At 49.3% G+C, this 15,118-nt stretch overlaps 2 protein-coding genes across 2 annotated transcripts in view; one reads left to right on the top strand and one right to left on the bottom strand.

Moving 5' to 3' along the window:
- RNF212B (ring finger protein 212B) overlaps positions 1-4,350 on the bottom strand; it is a 36,618-nt gene extending 32,268 nt beyond the window's left edge. Inside the window, exon 1 of the mRNA XM_060256516.1 lies at positions 4,203-4,350. The gene's annotated coding sequence lies outside the window, so the exon portion shown is untranslated. The remainder of the gene's footprint in view (positions 1-4,202) is intronic.
- SLC7A8 (solute carrier family 7 member 8) overlaps positions 3,759-15,118 on the top strand; it is a 28,255-nt gene continuing 16,895 nt past the window's right edge. The window contains exons 1-3 of the mRNA XM_060255366.1: positions 3,759-3,903; positions 10,112-10,316; positions 10,763-10,914. Of these exons, the coding sequence (XP_060111349.1) occupies positions 3,777-3,903; positions 10,112-10,316; positions 10,763-10,914 (484 nt within the window). The 5' untranslated portion in view covers positions 3,759-3,776. The remainder of the gene's footprint in view (positions 3,904-10,111; positions 10,317-10,762; positions 10,915-15,118) is intronic.

A 15,118-nucleotide genomic window follows, 5' to 3' on the forward strand; every position in this document is an offset into this window, starting at 1 on the left:
TATCCAATCCCCTCTTAAAGCCAGCTATGCTTGTAGCCACCGCCACCTCCTGTGGCAGTGAATTCCACATGTTGATCACCTTTTGGGTGAAGTAGTACTTCCTTTTATCCGTTTTAACCTGACTGCTCAGCAATTTCATTGAATGCCCAGGAGTTCTTGTATTGTGAGAAAGGGAGAAAAGTACTTCTTTCTCTACCTTCTCCATCCCATGCATAATCTTGTAAACCTCTATCATGTCACCCCGCAGTCGACATTTCTCCAAGCTAAAGAGCCCCAAGCGTTTTAACCTTTCTTCATAGGGAAAGTGTTCCAAACCTTTAATCATTCTAGTTGCCCTTTTCTGCACTTTTTCCAATGCTACAATATCCTTTTTGAGGTGCCGTGACCAGAATTGTACACAGTATTCCAAATGAGACCGCACCATCGATTTATACAGGGGCGTTATGATACTGGCTGATATGTTTTCAATTCCCTTCCTAATAATTCCCAGCATGGCGTTGGCCTTTTTTTTATTGCAGGGGCACACTGTCTTGACATTTTCAGTGAGCTCTCTACCACAACCCCAAGATCTCTCTCTTGGTCAGTCTTTGATGATTGTTGTAAGACGCTTTGAACTAGGAGGAAAGGCAGGATAGAAATGTTTAAATCAATCAATCGCCAAGGGTGAGGTTTTTGGGGAAGGGGGGATTTCCCCTTTTCTCTTGGTCTCCCTTCTCTTGGGACTCCCACTCCTTCCCCCTTCTGCACCTTCCTTGAATGGAGATCATGATCTTGGCGCGCCCCCACCCCCACCCCGAGGCGCCGCTTTCATCTATTCTTTTGCAGCTCTCTCCTTTCCCGATCTTTGGACCTCAGGTATTCCTGCTAAGGTGATGATAAAGAGACCAGGTGCTCCCGGAGAGGGCTGGACTTCAACCCCCTGCCGCAGGAGAAGGTGCGAGATCAGCAAAGGGGGAAATAAAACGGTGGAATGTGCCGAGCAAGGGGAAACGGGGACAGGGAACAGATGGGGATGGAGCAACGGTGCGAGGGGGAAGAAGGAAGAACACAGTACACAGGAAGGGGAGCCGGGCTCGAACATCGCTTCCTGGCCCGGCGTCTCCTTTAAACTGGGGGCAAGCGTTCCCCAGCTGCGCACAGCTCAGGTTTAAGCCAGGCCTTGCGCGCACACGTGGGGTGGGGGAGGACGAGCTGTAGCCCAGGAGAGTTTATACTGGAATAAAATCTTGTTTTTGTATTACGACTTCTGCTTATTTCTGCTGCAACAGACCCAAGGCGGGCTATGCTGAGCGACAGGGGAAACTGAAGGATCTGTATGGTCCACAGCACAGAGTTGGAATAGGCGTCTCCAAAGGTTCCTGCTATTTATAAAGCACGCTATGTTTAATTATTTAAGCTATAGGTCAATTGTTTCGGTTTGTGCAGGGTGGATATCCTGTGCAGACGCCATCATTTTTTTAACAGGAAGAAATCCGTCCCTAATTTTTTTTGGGGGGGGGTGCTTTAGAAAGAGGAAGCCATGACAATGGAGGAGAGTGAGAGAACAGAAGGACTGTGGATCCATTTTGCGTAGCTTGTCATCTTGTTCTTGCAGCATTAGGGAGAACCAAAAGGGCAAGAAAAGTAAAGAATCATATAGGAAAAATTGAGAGTGGGCTTGATAAACGTTCTAGTGGAAGCATACAAATATATGTGGACAGGAAAGGAGGAGTGGAAGGGTATATAGAAAGAGGAACAAATGTATACTGGGGGGAGGGGGGTTAGTATTCTAGATCAGGAGTGGCCAACGATAGCTCTCCAGATGTTTTTTGCCTATAACTCCCATCAGCCCCAGTCAGCATAGCCAATGTATACTGGGGGGGGGGTAGTATTCTAGATCAGGGGTGGCCAACCGTAGCTCTCCAGATGTTTTTTGCTTACAACTCCTATCAGCCCCAGCCAGCATGGCCAATGTATACTGGGGGGGTGGGGTTTAGTATTCTAGATCAGGGGTGGCCAACGGTAGCTCTCCAGGTATTTTTTTTGCCTACAACTCCCATCAGCCCCAGCCAGCATGGCCATGCTGGCTGGGGCTGATGGGAGTTGTAGGCAAAAAAACATCTGGCGAGCTGCCGTTGGCTACCCCTGTTCTGATGAATAAAATCAAGAAAGAACTAACTACCATTCGATAAAGCGCTCCGTTAACCTGTGGCACTACCTGCCACAAGGCCTTATAAAGACGAGCCTGTATTGAAGCTCTTGTCTCGGGGGAAAAAGAGGTAGGGTTAAAGCAAAAATCCAAAATCAAAGCTCTGTCAAAATTTTTCCTAAGACCGACAGGGTAACCAGAAGCTCATCAAAGAATTGGCTCCTGCCAACTTAAAGAATATTATCTCCTTTCTCCTCCCCCCCCCTCCCCTCCCACAAACACAAGTTACACAATGCCCGGGGGATTTGAAAGCCAGTCTAAATTAGCCTTGCCTTCCATTTTGTCCTGTTCCCCTAAAGCAGCCGGGCAAGCTAGAAAAAGCTGACCCCGTGCTCCAGGCTGCTTGTCCAAGTCCCCTCCCGGAGCAAGGGAAAGATGTCGAAGGCAGCATCTTAGTCTCCATGCATTCTGATGCCGATTGGGGACGGAAAAAAACAAGTTCTAAGAGCGTCTCCGAGGGAGTGGGAAGGAGAAGATAAGAGATGCCAAGGAGGTCTTTTCACCGCACCGGCAGCAGCAGCAGCTTCTGCTATCGAAGGTTGCTTAGCTCGGACCAGGGGAGGAGCCTGGCTGCCTATCCTGAAGCCGGGTCCAAGGATTAACCCCGCCCCGGGGGCTCCGGCCTCAGCCGGTTCCAGATCGTAGGCAGGGAAACCCATGAAGAGAGGAGCGCACATTGCGCTCGGATTGCAAAAGGAGCGAGACGCTGGGAAAGGGAGCTCCGCTGGAAGTCGCCGACGGGCGAATCATCGCTCCGAAGGCGAGCCGGCATGAGAGAGCACTGGGTCGACACGACCCCACGAAAATCCCTGCACGGGCTCTGAACCTGGAGGAAGATCCGGGGGAAATCTGAACAGTGCAGCCCAACAGGGTTTCTTTTAGATAAACCCGGCCGCGATTCCAGGAGACCGAAGCGGCAACAGGGGGCCGTAGGAGTGACAGCGACAAGATCGCCCAGCGCTCTGTGTTGTTCTCTCTTCCACTTCGGGAGGGGAAACTTTGCAGAAGGGGAAGCGACAAAAACAACCGGAAAGGGAGCTCTCGAAGCGGAGAGGAGCTCTCAAAGCAGGGAGAGGCGGCTCACAACAATTCGGCGCCTGGGCTTTAGAGGAGCCAGGTTGACTGGGGCTGCGCCCTGTGGCCTTGGGACAAGAACCAAAGCGAAAACTAGCTTTTATAGCTGGCACCCAAACTTGATAGAGAAGCCCAGCTCCCTTCTGGCAAGGTTGGCGTGGGAGCCAAAGCAAACCCAGCAATTTCCCTGGCAACTAGAACCAAGTTTAAGGAGTCAGAAATAGCTGGGTGTTGGAGTGCTGGCCACCGTCTCAAGCACTGCCTAGGCACCTTGATTGTAAAGATACAAACAGTTGCAGACAACCTGAAATCAGAGGCCCAGAGTGAATTTGGGACCAGAAGCGGCCAGGCTGGGAATATAAAGCAGACACCAACAGTTTCCCAGAATTCCAGTACTATAACAAGAGCAGCAAGAAAGCCAAACATTCAGAAGCCAAACATTCTGAAGCGCTCATCTAGAGTTCTGTTGGGTTCAACTCCCATCTGGTTCGCCTCTCCTGAGACATAGACCACCATGGAGGATGGAGCACGTCGTCGAGGTGGTTCTGAGAAGGACACGGCGAGCCCAGCAAAATCAGAAGGAGGTGGTGTGGCGCTCAAGAAAGAAATTGGGCTGATAAGCGCCTGTGGCATTATCGTGGGTGAGTGTGGAGTTTGGTGGGAGGGTATGCTCTCTGAGATGGGCTGTGCTGCCCCCCTCCCCCTCAGAACAGCAACATTTTATCCTGCCCCTTGGGGCCTCTGTTTTTCATGTAACCATCATGATTAATGCAGCCAAAAAAACATGAGCAAGGAACCCTTTTATACCTTTTTATATATTGCTTTCCCGTTTCTCGAAAAAGGGACGATTGAAATGACTGCTGATGTATTTACCCCCTTTCCCAGTCTCGCATTCGTTTTGCTGTTCCTTCTCTTCCTTTTCCAACCTTTCTATAAATACCTTCGAGCTGTCAGGTTGCGTGGCCAATCCGATTAGAGCTGGTTCTCTCCTCCTTGAAGCGGTTCCAACACAACCATCTGAACTCCTCCTGACTCTTTGCTTTTTGAGCTTTCTTCTGAGTACAAAACCAGAATTCTGGCCAAATTCCAACCCTCGCTGTATGTGTGTGTGTATATATATATATATATATATATATATATATAAAATTGGGGATTCTCCATCTTTTTGGTCTTTAAATTGCAGGACGGAGATGACAACATTTCAGTGGGGGGGGGCAAGAAATGCTTGTACACAACAGGCAGTGATTGGCCCTGGCCTAGAGAGAGTTGGATCTCGAGACCAGGCAAGCTATACCAGCAGGCACAGCTGTTTCTCCTCACAGTGGGTTGCAAATCTGTGGCAGACAAACAGGTGGCAGACAACAGGAATAGGCGCCTGGGCAAACACAGTCTAGTCTCAGAGCTGGACAAGCAGTTGCTTCCTTGAGTTGCCTTGGAAGGAGCTGCATTTTAGCATAAAAAAACCCAGGAATCCTTCTCCAAAGCTGCCCTGGCGCGAGGGGTGCTTCCAAGACGGAAGGCCCTCAGCAAAGCCATGAAAGAGCAGAGCGTACGTCTACACGTCCCCAGTCCCTTGGTCCCAGTTTGTTTTCCACTCCAGCGCCACCAGAGCGGCAACTCTAGGAACATGTTTGTTCCATCAGTCCCGCTCCAGATGGCTTTTGCTTTAGCAGGTGCCAGGAGACCACAGAGCAAACACAAGAGAAGCACTTAGAATGACAGATGGAGACCCCCTCCCCATGCTTCCTGCTCAACCCCAGCCCCACTAATGCCCCATCGTTCAGATCTAACTGAACTCTGTTCTTGAACTTTCCTCCATTTGCCCTTATCTCTTGCATATTGTCTTTTTCTGCACTCTTCCAAGTCGTCTCCCTATCTTTGCCCAGCGAGGACGACTGTAATTCTACCTTCATTCCCCATGTTTTTCGCCTTCTTGACAAGAGCTCTGGAGCACGATTAAGGCCTGCCTTAGTGTAGATCAGGGGTGGCCAACGGTAGCTCTCCAGATGTTTTTTTGCCTACAACTCCCATCAGCCCCAGCCATTGGCCATGCTGGCTGGGGCTGATGGGAGTTGTAGGCAAAAAACGTCTAGAGAGCTACCGTTGGCCACCCCTGGTGTAGATGACTGAGGAAGGCAATGGCAAACCACCCTGTAAAAAAAGTCCGCCATGATCCCCAGAGTCAGAAACAACTGGTGCTTGCACAGGGGACCTTTCCTAGATTGTCATGCGTACCTAGCTTCTCTTCCCATACTTTCAACCTGTCCTAGCCTTTCCTTCACCTTCTTTCTTAAAAGCCCCACGTCCCGTATCCCAGTTTCTCCAACACATTTGTGTATAAGTCCTGGATTGTATCACATCACTGTCCTGTTGCAATACAACCCCACCTTACTCTGCAGCTGATGATTTTAGCTCTGTTTCTGCCCAGTTTCTTGGCTCTAGTTTGTAGCTGCAAAGTTTTAATTTTCTTAATGAAAAATTGTGCCAGAGGGGGCAGAAACACAGAATACAGGGATGTAACACTGGGCAGTGAATGTGAAGAGCTAAGGTACAGATACAATGAACAGGGACAAATATATAAATAATAAGTAGGTACAGGGTTTTTTTGGAGCAGGAAGACAGTTCCTGCTGATGGCAACAGGGGGTGTGGCCTGATATGCAAATGAGTTCGTGCTGGGCTTTTTCTACAAAAAAAGCCCTGAGTGGATATATATGACAGGAAGTAGATGGCTTAATTAGACAAATACTCCTGTGAGAAATGTCGGCTGGATATTTTAAAGAAGAAGAAGATATTGGATTTATATCCTGCCCTATGCTCTGAATCTCAGAGTGCTCATAATCTCCTTTAACTCCCCCCCCCCCACAACAGACACCCTGTGAGGTAGGTGGGGCTAAGAGAGCTCTTACAGCAGCTGCCCTTTCAAGGACAACTCCTGCGAAAGCTCTGGCTGACCCAAGGCCATTCCAGCAGGTACAAGTGAAGGAGTGGGGAATCAAACCCGGTTCTAACAGATAAGAGTCTGCACACTTAACCACTACACCAAACTGGCTCTCCTTTTAAAATAAAAAACAACTGTGCTGCGCAATTCCCCACCAATGAGCATGGAGCATCCCAACACTCACAGAAGAACATTCTCTGCACATAAAAGTTCTGTGAGTGAACACATGAAGCTCGCTTATACGCATTAAGCAGGCCGTTGGTCCATCAAAGCCAATACTGTCCACTCTGACTGGCAGTGAGTCTCAGCCTGGGGTCCTTCACCTTTACATCTTGATTCTTACTGGAGATGCTGGAGTTCAGACCTAGGACCTTCTGCATGCCAAGCAGATGCTCTGTACCACTGAGTCATGGCCCCTTCCCTAAATAGAGGCAGGCTACGGGATTCCTAAGTGAAAGTGTCCCTGAAAACTGCTAACAGACAATTTAAAAAGAACAAAGTTGGAGTCCAGTAGCATCCCATGGCGCAGGGTGGTAAAGCTGCAGTACTGCAGTCAGAACCCTCTGCTCACGATCTGAGTTCGATCCCGGCGGAAGCTGGTTCAGGTAGCCAGCTCCAGGTTGACTCAGCCTTCCATCCTTCCCTCTCTCTGTGCGTTCTATTGCTTCAGACCAACACGGCTGCCCCCTTGGATCTACCGAAACGATTCAAAAATCACAAACAGCCAAACCGTGACACCTCTGAGATCCGTTTGCCTTTGCCTGGCCGCTACAATGAAAGCAATCCAAACCAAGAGACTAAACGTAATAACGTTTGCTGAGAATCTGGTGCTTTTCGTGTCACAATCGGCACCGGCTGATTCTGTCTGAAACAGAAAGCCTTGAATTGGTCACATGCAGAGATTGACTCAGCATGTGAAAAAACTGGATTGAACCAGGACTTGGTGAGTCGTGCGCTAGCTGTGGGAAAGCACTCACGGGATTTGTTCAGAACACCACAATAATCCGTTGAAAAAGAGGCCTGATCCTGTGTGTATATGCTCAGAAATAAGACTCACAGTGTTCGGTGGAACTCCTCCTAAGCAGGATTGCGGTTAGAGTCATATAAAATGGTCACATAGATCACATTCGCATTCCAGTAGAACTCAAGTTTTTTTTTTTCCACGAAACGTTTTTTACTAGAGGCGTTTTTTCACTAAAGAGTTGAGTAAGGTTGCCAGGTCTATGTTGGGAAATACCTGGAGACGGGGCTTTTGGGGGAGTTTTTTGAGCAGGAACGCGCAGGAATGCAGTTCCGGCTGGCTTGGTGTCAGGGGGTGTGGCCTAATATGCAAATGAATTCCTACTGGGCTTTTTCTATTAACCCCCCCATGTGGGACAATGGTGACATCAGGCGGAGTGGCCTAATATGCAAATGAGTTCCTGCTGGGCTTTGTCTACCAAAAAAGCCCTACCTGGAGACTTTGGGGGTGGATCTGGGAGAGGGCAGGGTTTGGGAAAGGAAGGGGCCTTAGCATGGTCCAGTACCGTAAAGTCCACCCTCCTGAACAGTCATTTTCTCTCCAAGGGAGCTGATCTCTGCCACAGCTGGAGATCAGTTGTAAAAGGGGGAGATCGCCAGGCCCCGCCTGGAGGCTGGCAACCCTAGGTTGGGTCTGAGTTTCCCCAGACACGGTTCAGGTTCCCTGCAATCACACAGCTGCTGTGGAAATGTTTTTTTTTTTTTTTAAAGAAACACAGGGCGGACAATTTGCATTCAGAGTGTCATCGTTGGGGGTGAAACAGCTTCAGGTCCCCTCCACCAGGCCATTTTCCCACTCCAAAATAGCACTGGCGGGGAAATAATTTCCCCAGTATTCTGTGCCTGTGGAAGAGCAAAAATGGGAAAAGAAATCCCCACCGTACGGTTTCCAATCCCCAGGTGGGGGCAGGGTCCCCCCGCTTCAGGGTAATCAGAAAGCAAGGGGGGGGGGGATTTCTGCTGGGAATTCCCATTATTCTGTATGGAGACTTTTTCCCATAGGAAATTATGGGGAATTGATCTGTGGATATCCGGGGCTCGGGGGGGGGGGGGACTGTTCTTTGAGGTGGAAGGACCAAATTTTCAACATAGCATCCAGTGCCTCTCTCCCAAAATACCCCCCAAGTTTCAAAATGATTGGACCACGGGGTCCAATTCTATGAGCCCCCAAAGAAGGTGCCCCTATCCTTCATTATTTCCTGTGGAAGGAAGGCATTTAAAAAGGTGTGCAGTCCCTTTCAACGTGATGGCCAGAACTCCCTTGGAGTTCAATGATGCTTGTTAAACCCTTGCTCCTGGCTCCGCCCCCCATGTCTCCTGGCTCCACTCCCAAAGTCCCCAGATATTTCTTGAATTGGACTTGGCAACCCTACCCCACCCCCAACACTGTTTCAGCATGGGAAAACAGCTTGGGGGAGATAGGAACCTTTCTTCCCTGTTGTGACATTCCAAGTCCAAATGAGCTGCCCTTGATTTTTAAAATGCTGTTCCTCACAGCTGCTGTGAAGTTGTGGGGAACCTGAGCTGTGTCTGGGAAACAGCTCTTTAAAAATAAGTATGTCTAGTTTGGCACTCATACTCTGCACAAGTGGGTTTAGGTCTGTGGCCTAGCAAGGACTTAAGAAACCAAGATATGGACAGTTTAAACCAAAGAATAAGTGACATGAAATAAAACTGATTTTGAAAAGTTGATTAAACGCAGATGTTCCTGGTCTTTTTACTAATGTAGAAGTCTGCAGCATGGCACCCATGGACACCAGGGTGCCCATCAACACCTTTCCTGGTGCCCTCTTAAGTACTTTCAAGAGGTGGGCAGGGCCAGGTGGGTCTTTTGTCCAGCAGGGCTTCTCATTGGGCACTGGAGATCTGATTGACTGTGCAGAATGAAAAAGCATCCAGTTATAGTTCATGCCTGAAATGTTTAAGAGTAACTATTAGAATTATACATAACCTTTTTCCCTGACTTTTTGTGGTTGGCTCCATCTCCAGCAGCTGCCATCTTGTGGCTGGCTCCTCCTCCCATGGCAGTCATTTTGTGGTTGGTTGCATCTCCGGGGGCAGCCATTTTGTTGCGGTGCCCACCGTCCCATGTCGGAAATCCAAAAGCGTCCACAGGATCAAAAAATGTAAAGTACAGGATTCAGTTTGGAGCCAAGAGCTAACAGCTTCTTCTACTGATGGCGTGTGAGGAAGCTGACCTTTAAATGTCATCCCAAAATTAACCTTTCCCCTCCGATGCTGGGATGATGGTCGTAATGCTCCTTATAAAGGCCAACGTCTTAGACTCTGCGAATCCCAACGGATTAGGGTTGCCAATCCCCAGGTGGAGGAAGGGGATCCCCCGGTTTGGGGGCCCTCCCCGGATTCAGGGTCATCAGAAAGCGGGGGGGGGGGGGGAGGGAAGGAAAATGTCTGCTGGGCACTCCATTATTCCCTGTAGAGACTGATTCCCATAGGATATAATGGAGAATTGATCTGCAGGTATCTGGGGGTGAGCTGTTTCTTGAGGTAGAAGCTCCAAATTTTCAGCATAGCATCCAGTGCCTCCCCTCAAAATACCCCCCTTGTTTCAAAAATATTGGACCAGGGGGGTCCAATTCTGTGATCTCCAAAAGCAGGTGCCCCTATCCATTATTTCCAATGGAGGGAAGGCATTTAAACGGTGTGTGGTCCCTTTAAATGTGATGGCCAGAAGTCACTTTGGGGAGTTCAATTGTGCTAGTCACAACCTTGCTTCTGGCTCCACCCCCAATGTCTCCTGGCTCCACCCCCAAAGTCCCCAGATATTTCTTGAATTGGACTTGGGAACCCTACAATGGATGCCACCATTTTCTCTCTCATCTAATCCCAACAGTTGCTAATCCCTCAATCCCTTTTGTTCCTTCTCCAGGTAACATCATCGGATCGGGAATTTTCGTTTCGCCGAAAGGTGTGCTAGAAAATGCTGGCTCGGTAGGCCTGGCCCTTATAGTATGGATCGTCACTGGCCTCATCACAGCCGTGGGAGCTCTCTGCTATGCAGAACTTGGAGTCACCATCCCCAAATCTGGAGGCGACTATTCCTATGTCAAGGACATCTTTGGGGGACTGGCTGGGTAAGTGGGGAAGGCTGGCGGGGGGCTGAACGGGAGGGATGAAACTAGTTGAGCGAGGAGACCATAGGGAACTGGGGGCAGGTGGGAGTAAGAAGGGGTGAGGTCAGGGGGATGGGCTGTACACCTCTTTTGGTGTAGGAGAGCCAGTTTGGTGTAGTGGTTAAGTGTGCGGACTCTTATCTGGGAGAACCGGGTTTGATTCCCCACTCCTCCACTTGCACCTGCTAGCATGGCCTTGGGTCAGCCATAGCCCTGGCAGAGGTTGTCCTTGAAAGGGCAGCTGCTGGGAGAGCCCTCACCAGCCCCACCCACCTCACAGGGTGTCTGTTGTGGGGGAGGAAGGTAAAGGAGATTGTGAGCTGCTCTGAGACTCTTTGGAGTGGAAGGCGGGATATAAATCTAATATCTTTTTCTTCTTCTTTTATACCGGCATTTTTTCACACAAGATTCCTGCGGCTATGGATTGCAGTGCTGGTGATCTACCCCACCAATCAGGCTGTTATTGCTCTCACCTTCTCAAACTACGTCCTACAACCACTCTTCCCCACCTGCCTTCCCCCTGAAACTGGACTGCGACTGCTGGCTGGGGTCTGTCTCTGTAAGTACTGCCCTCTGTTAACAATGCATATGCTCCAGGCACTAACACCGGGTTACTTCTAATGCAGATGCAGCTTTGCGGAAGTTGAACTCCTTGTTAGGCAAAAATCAGCAGCTTGGAGAATTGGTCATCTATACAATCTGGCCGCGTGGTGGTGTTTGCATCAGGGCATCCTCTCTATTTATTTAATTTGTGTTTTATTTATTTGAGAGCCAGTTTGGTGTAGTGGTTAAGAGCGCGGACTCTTATCTGGGAGAACCGGGTTTGATTTCCCACTCCTCCACTTGCACCTGCTGAGATGGCCTTGGGTCAGCCATAGCTTTCATAGAAGCTGTCCTTGAAAGGGCAGCTGCTGTAAAAGCACTCTCAGCCCCACCTACCTCACAGGGTGTTTGTTGTGGGGTAGGGGGGAAAGTTAGAGGAGATTGTGACTGCTCTGAGACTCTGAGATTCAGAGTATCGGGCGGGATATAAATCCAAAATCTTCTTCTTCTTCTTCATTTATAGTCCCCCTTTCTTGCTGAGACTCAAGGTGAATGACACGTTTTTAAAAAATATTAATCCTGCGGTAAGACTAGGATTAAGGATTGGAAAACAATGCAAACAAACTAACCAAAGAAACCTGTCGAAGACATGACATACCATAATGCGAACAGTGGGTCAGTGGAAGAGAAGGCACTCGGAGGAAGGCGATCCGTGCAACAAACATTTCAATAGGCTACGATTCCGTTGGCTTAGAAAAGCCGAGCTCCTGAGTCGTCCCGCTATATGCCGTTATAAAAATGCACTCTTGGACATTTCCATTTTCCACATTCTGCAAAATCACAGAAGAATGGGGTCTCGCTGAACTCCTCGGGCAGGCCTGTTCCACAAAGCGAGGACTAGCACAGAGAACGCGCGTGAGCCGGCAGTTGCTGATCCTACCCGTTTGCAGGGTGGCATCTTCAGAGCGCTTTGCTTGGATGAGTGAAGCTGTCCTGGTGAAGCACAGTGGGAGAGGTGGTCTTGCAGGTGTAGGGTCCATGGGGTTTTAGGAGGTGATAACCAGGACCTTGAATTTAACCTAGAATCATAGAGTTGGAAGGTACCTCCAGGGTCATCTAGTCTAGGGGTGGCCAACGGTAGCTCTCCGGATGTTTTTGACCTACAACTCCCATCAGCCCCAGCTATTGGCCATGCTGGCTGGGGCTGACGGGACTTGTAGGCAAAAAAAATCTGGAGAGCTACCGTTGGCCACCCCTGATCTAGTCCAACCCCCTGCACAATGCAGGAAACTCACAAATACCTCCCCCTAAATTCACAGGATCCTCATCGCTTTCAGATGGCCATCTAGCCTCTGTTTCAAAACCTCCAAGGAAGGAGAGCCCACTACCTTCCGAGGGAGCCTGTTCCACTGAGGAACCGCTTTAACGGCCAGGAAGTTCTTCCTAATGTTGAGCCGGAAACTCTTTTGATTTAATTTCAACCCACTGGTTCTGGTCCTACCTTCCGGGGCCACGGAAAACAATTCCACACCATCCTCAGTATGACAGCCCTTCAAGTACTTGAAGATAGTGATCCTATCACCTCCTCTCCAGGCTAAACATGCCCAGCTCCTGGTAACCTCAAACTGAAATGGAAATATAGGAAGTGTGACTGGTCTCCCAGCTAACAAATGTTAAAGATAACCTATTCCACATTGTCTCACAATGCATTAGTAAGTGGCCATTATAGTACGGATTGTCATTTGAATCCCAGCAAAAAGGCCTGGGATTATGTTACAACTGATCTAGCAGGTAGCAGGTAAAGTTGCCAGTCTCCAGTTGGAGGCAGGGGACCTCCTGGTTTGGAGGTCTTCCTCTTGCGGCAGGGTTATCAAAAAGCTGCTGGAGGAGGGGGGCGTTGAATGTCTGCTGGGCACTCCATTATACCCTATTGAGACTGGTTTCCATAGGGTATAATGGAGAATTGATCTGGGGGGTTGGGGTTTTTTAGGCAAAAGCACCAAATTTTCAGCATTGCATCTGGTGCCTTTCCAAAAAACCTCAAGTTTTAAAACAACTGGACCAAATTTTCAGCATTGCATCTGGTGCCTTTCCAAAAAAACTCAAGTTTTAAAACAACTGGACCAAAGGGTCCAATTCTATGAGCCCCGAAAGAAGGTGCCCACATCCTCTATTATTTCCAATGAAGAGAAGGCATTAAAAAGGATTGCAGTCTCTTTAGATGCGATGGCCAGAACTCCCTTCAGGCTCCTGGCTCCACTCCCCAAACCCCCGGATATTTCCTGAGTCAGACCTGGAAACCCTAATTGTGGGGCTGCCCTTTAGGGAGGGGGGGTGGGGACTGCATCTTCCCCTGAAATTTCAGAGCGCATGCCATTATTCCTCAGGAGCATCCTAACTCGCTGTTTCTACAAACTAATTATTGTTATAACTTTATGCGCTTGGTCTGCTTGCAAAACCATTCTTTGCTTAGAATATACGTCCGATCGTTAGGGCTTTGACAACATTATTCTAATCGCTGCCAGTCATAAAACATAAGTAACCATAACAAACACTCTTACAAGGCAGCCTCTTGTTTGGTAATGCAATATTCCAGGGGTGGCCAACGGTAGCTCTCCAGATGTTTTTTTTGCCTGCAACTCCCATCAGCCCCAGCCATTGGCCATGCTGGCTGGGGCTGATGGGAGTTGTAGGCAAAAAAACGTCTGGAGAGCTACCGTTGGCCACCCCTGCAATATTCAGAAGTGGGTCTTTCATCCTTTTTGGGAAGCTTACTGATCTCCTGATCCTGAAATGGAGCTCCTGATCTCAGAGCTAAAGCCCCCCACCCATGGGCCTGATCCGCAGCCCCCACCGCTCCCAGAGGAGAGTAAAAAGGAAGAGGGTAGGAATGGAAGATGAAATCTCTGGGCTGTCTTTTAATCCACCTCTCTCCATCCATCCCTGAACATGGAGAGCCAGTTTGGTGTAGTGGTGAAGTGCATGGACTCATATCTGGGAGAACCGGGTTTGATTCCCCACTCCTCCGCTTGCACCTGCTAGCATGGCCTTGGGTCAGCCATAGCTCTGGCAGAGGTTGTGCTTGAAAGGGCAGCTGCTGTGAGAGCCCTCTCCAGCCCCATCCACCTCACAGGGTGTCTGTTGTGGGGGAGGAAGGTAAAGGAGATTGTGAGCCGCTTTGAGACTCTCCGGAGTGGAGGGCGGGATATAAATCCAGTATCTTCATCTACCTCATAGGGTGTCTGTTGTGGGGGAGGAAGGGAAAGGAGATTGTGAGCCGCTCTGAGACTCTCCGGAGTGTAGGGCGGGATATAAATCCAGTATCTTCATCTACCTCACAGGGTGTCTGTTGTGGGGGAGGAAGGGAAAGGAGATTGTGAGCCGCTCTGAGACCCTCCGGAGTGGAGGGTGGGATATAAATCCAGTATCTTCATCTACCTCACAGGGTGTCTGTTGTGGGGGAGGAAGGGAAAGGAGATTGTGAGCCGCTCTGAGACTCTTCGGAGTGGAGGGCGGGATATAAATCCAATATCTTCATCTACCTCACAGGGTGTCTGTTGTGGGGGAGGAAGGGAAAGGAGATTGTGAGCCGCTCTGAGACTCTTCGGAGTGGAGGGCGGGATATAAATCCAATATCTTCATCTACCTCACAGGGTGTCTGTTGTGGGGGAGGAAGGGAAAGGAGATTGTGAGCCGCTCTGAGACTCTTCAGAGTGGAGGACGGGATATAAATCCAGTATCTTCATCTACCTCACAGGGTGTCTGTTGTGGGGGAGGAAGGGAAAGGAGATTGTGAGCCGCTCTGAGACTCTTCGGAGTGGAGGGCGGGATATAAATCCAATATCTTCATCTACCTCACAGGGTGTCTGGGTATCATCTTCTTTCTTTCCTGTAATGTACACACAGTTGTCCCAGGCTTCATACAAAGGAGAATGAATGGGCAGAATTCTGTGCCCATGGATTGAAACGAAGATTATATTGATATGGGGTTATCCTTCCTGAGGTTACTTCAGGACATCACAGTCTAGGAAGATTGAGCTCGAACTGGTTTTGTTCCTTTCTTTCCAGCCCCACGGCAGGAGAGGGGGAAGGATGAGGGACGGCCAGGGAGGGATAACTGAAGTGCTTATGCAAGCCAGCTGCTTCAGCTCAGCAAGACTTTATTAATCAGGTCAAAACCAGTTACTCAGTGCTGAGTCGGCAGAAAAGAGAGAGAAAAG

This window comes from Heteronotia binoei, chromosome 15, assembly GCF_032191835.1.
Source record: "Heteronotia binoei isolate CCM8104 ecotype False Entrance Well chromosome 15, APGP_CSIRO_Hbin_v1, whole genome shotgun sequence".
Classification (NCBI taxonomy): domain Eukaryota; kingdom Metazoa; phylum Chordata; class Lepidosauria; order Squamata; family Gekkonidae; genus Heteronotia; species Heteronotia binoei.